This window comes from Cariama cristata, unplaced genomic scaffold (assembly GCF_000690535.1).
Source record: "Cariama cristata isolate BGI_N322 unplaced genomic scaffold, ASM69053v1 scaffold19089, whole genome shotgun sequence".
NCBI lineage: Eukaryota > Metazoa > Chordata > Aves > Cariamiformes > Cariamidae > Cariama > Cariama cristata.
In genome coordinates, this window is record NW_009635458.1 from 1 (window position 1) to 2,744 (window position 2,744).

At 60.2% G+C, this 2,744-nt stretch overlaps 1 protein-coding gene across 1 annotated transcript in view; it reads right to left on the reverse strand.

The window, feature by feature from the left end:
• Positions 1-21: 21 nt before the first annotated feature.
• LOC104167338 (separin-like) overlaps positions 22-2,744 on the reverse strand; it is a gene marked incomplete at its 3' end in the record, with an annotated part of 3,208 nt that continues 485 nt past the window's right edge. Inside the window, exons 2-8 of the mRNA XM_009707569.1 lie at positions 2,245-2,711; positions 1,928-2,032; positions 1,618-1,738; positions 1,236-1,372; positions 801-994; positions 422-649; positions 22-150 (exon numbers count right to left, since the gene is read on the reverse strand). Coding sequence (XP_009705871.1) covers positions 22-150; positions 422-649; positions 801-994; positions 1,236-1,372; positions 1,618-1,738; positions 1,928-2,032; positions 2,245-2,711 — 1,381 coding nt within the window. The remainder of the gene's footprint in view (positions 151-421; positions 650-800; positions 995-1,235; positions 1,373-1,617; positions 1,739-1,927; positions 2,033-2,244; positions 2,712-2,744) is intronic.

Sequence of the window (2,744 nt, forward strand, 5' to 3'; positions counted from 1 at the left end):
CCCACCTTTTCCAGTTTGGACTCCAAGGTGCAGATGTAGAGCCAGAGCAGAGCCTGTGCCCGGTCATCGAGAAGCTGGTCCCGGTTCTGGGCACTCCTGGGCACCAATTCCAGCAGCCTCAAGGCTTCACAGACCGAGTCCAGGGAGGAGCTGCCGGGAAGAGGGATTAGAAATAGCCTTCTGTCCCCAAAGGCCCTGGAGCATTTTAAGGGGAGGGACAAACACACCCCAGGACCCCAAATAGAGTAAACACCCAGAGCAATAACACTCCAGATCCTTAAAACTCCCCCTGAGGGCCCTCAAATGCTCCTTGGGAACTTTCAAGGACACAAGGGAGGTGGTCCCAGAGCTCCAGCGTCCACTCACCAGTCCGTCTGCTGGCTGTAGCTGTGGTAGGCCAAGACCTGGGGCAGTCTGCTGCCTGTAGCTGTGGTAGCACAAGACTTGGGCCAGCTCCGTCAAGGTGATAGCTCGCTCGTGCAAGCGGCCGCTTTCCTCCGAGCAGATCTCCAGCAGGTCACAGAGGACGTTGTAGCGTTCTTGCCCCGTGTCGGTTCGGACAGTCTTGTAGGCCTTCAACTCCGCAAAGAGAACAGTCACCAAGGTCTCCGTGTCCAGGCTGTGCCCCTCCAAGCCTTCCTTCAGGGTCCTGGGGGAAACAGGAGCTGTAGTGGGGCTCTGCGCATAGCGCAGCAGAGCCAGGCACATCTCACAGGGAGAAACATCATTTTACCAGCTTGGGAACCGCACTTCTCAAGACATCCACTCCCCCACGCACCAGGCAGCCTTCCAGGTCTTACCGTAACCGTAATTCCTCGGCTCCCTGTTTCGCAGCATCCGTTTTGACTCTGACCCAGAGGGAGACGGGCTCTGCCAGCAGCTCCCCAATCCGGCCCCGCAGCGCAGCCAGCCACTGCACCACACACTCCAGGGCTCTCTCCAGCTGCCCCAGCTTGCGATAGCTTTCCACCTGCAGCCTGAAGCATTTGTGCAGCTGCGGGGAGAGAGCACAGAGAATCGGCTTCAGCATCCCTGTGAGAGCAAACTCCCTGCTCTCCCATGACCCGTACCACAGCCCTCTTCCCCGCCTGGGTGAAGGGAAGACCTCGGAGCAAAGGAATTGGGGTTGTTCCAGGAGCAAAAGTTGGTCCCGTCCTCTCCTTTGCTCCCCTGGCACCAGGACCAGGGTTCAGTTCAGCCCCGTTTCTGCCTGAAGCATCAAGACAAGCGCTTACCCTCTCCGGGGGTATCTCTGGACACGCGTAGGGATCTGCTGTCTGCAGCCTCTTGCACAACAGCTCACAGACTGAGCTGGCTTCCTCGTGAAGGTTCTGGTTGTAGAAGATGTAAGCCAGCTTGAACGCGCATGACACTGCCGTAGACAAAACCCAAATATTAAAGATGTGATGGGGAGAGAACAACCCCTCTCACCCCTCTCTCCTTGTCCAGCCAGGGCCTGTCACCCTCCACCCTGGCCCCACCAACCACGTACTTTGCGTGGTGGAGAACCCCCTCATTGCTCCCTCCCCAAGTACGCAGAGACTGAGCTCTGTGACCACGTTTGACCCAAGCCGGGGCTGAGGAGCCAGGTTTGGTCCTGCCCACCGCACTACTGACCGGTGATGTCAAGGTACTTGGCTCGCTCGCTCTCGGGGAGCCCCTCCAGCGCCTCCAGCATCCACGTCACACTCCTCCGGCAGCCCACCGTCAGCTGCTCCAGACCTGGCCAGCCTGCCACCTGCAATGACTGTGAGGAGTGGGTGGCCAGCAAAAGGTCGCTGGGGACCCACAGTCCCCCCAGAACTCCCCACGGGCAGCTTGAGCAGCCCCTTCCAACCCCACCAGCCTCTGAAGGGAGAAGCTACCCAGCACAACAAGGGTCTCTCCCTCCCCCAGTACCAGGGTCCGTCCCCTCCGCTGCCAGTACCTGAGAGCACTGAAAGGCATCGTAGGCCACGCTGGCAAAGAGCTGGAGGCTGCGGTAGAGCAGCTGTTTCACCATGAGCTTCGGTTTGACACCGTCGGGAGGAACCTGCGGAGGGGAGGGAAGGAGAAAAGTGGTGTTTGTGGGGCCCAGGCAGCATCAGGTGCTGCTGCTCAGGACGGGGACACTGGAGAGGGACACTCTGCTGATGGATTAAGGGGAGCTTCGAGCCCGGAGCAGGGTTACGAATTCTGCAGCTCCTCACGGAGGCTCTGATTGACCACGCTACGTGTTCACTCCATTCCCAGCCCCAGCCTTACCCGCTCCAGCAGCTGACGGAGGACACGGCAGTGCCCCTTGGTGAAGGCCCAGAGGCCGAGCACGTCCTCCCTGCCGAAGGGTTGCTGCTTGCTCCTCTTCATGTACTCGCCGAGGGAGGAGACGATGAACTGGCAGCTCTCAGCCAGCACCCTGAGGAACTGCTCTGAGGCCCTCGCCGCTGCACCGAGAGCCGCTGCCGCCTGGGAGAAGAGTGGCCCTGCAGGGCAAGCGCTCTTGGCCAGCACCTGGCTTAGCTGAACCCCGACTTCCAGAAGGGCCAGGGGGTCACCAAAAGATTTTGCAGAGCTGCCGGTGGCTCCCAGGAAGACCCTCGCGTCCTTTACGGCCTCCTCAGCCTCTCTATACTGGCCGCTCTTGCAAAGGTGCTGACACTGCTCCAGAGTGAGCTCGAAAAAGCAGAGGGATTGCTGGAGGGTGGGCGGCTCCATCGCCTCCTTTCGCAGAGCTGCGAGCAAGCAATCCCCGAGCTGTCGGCCGA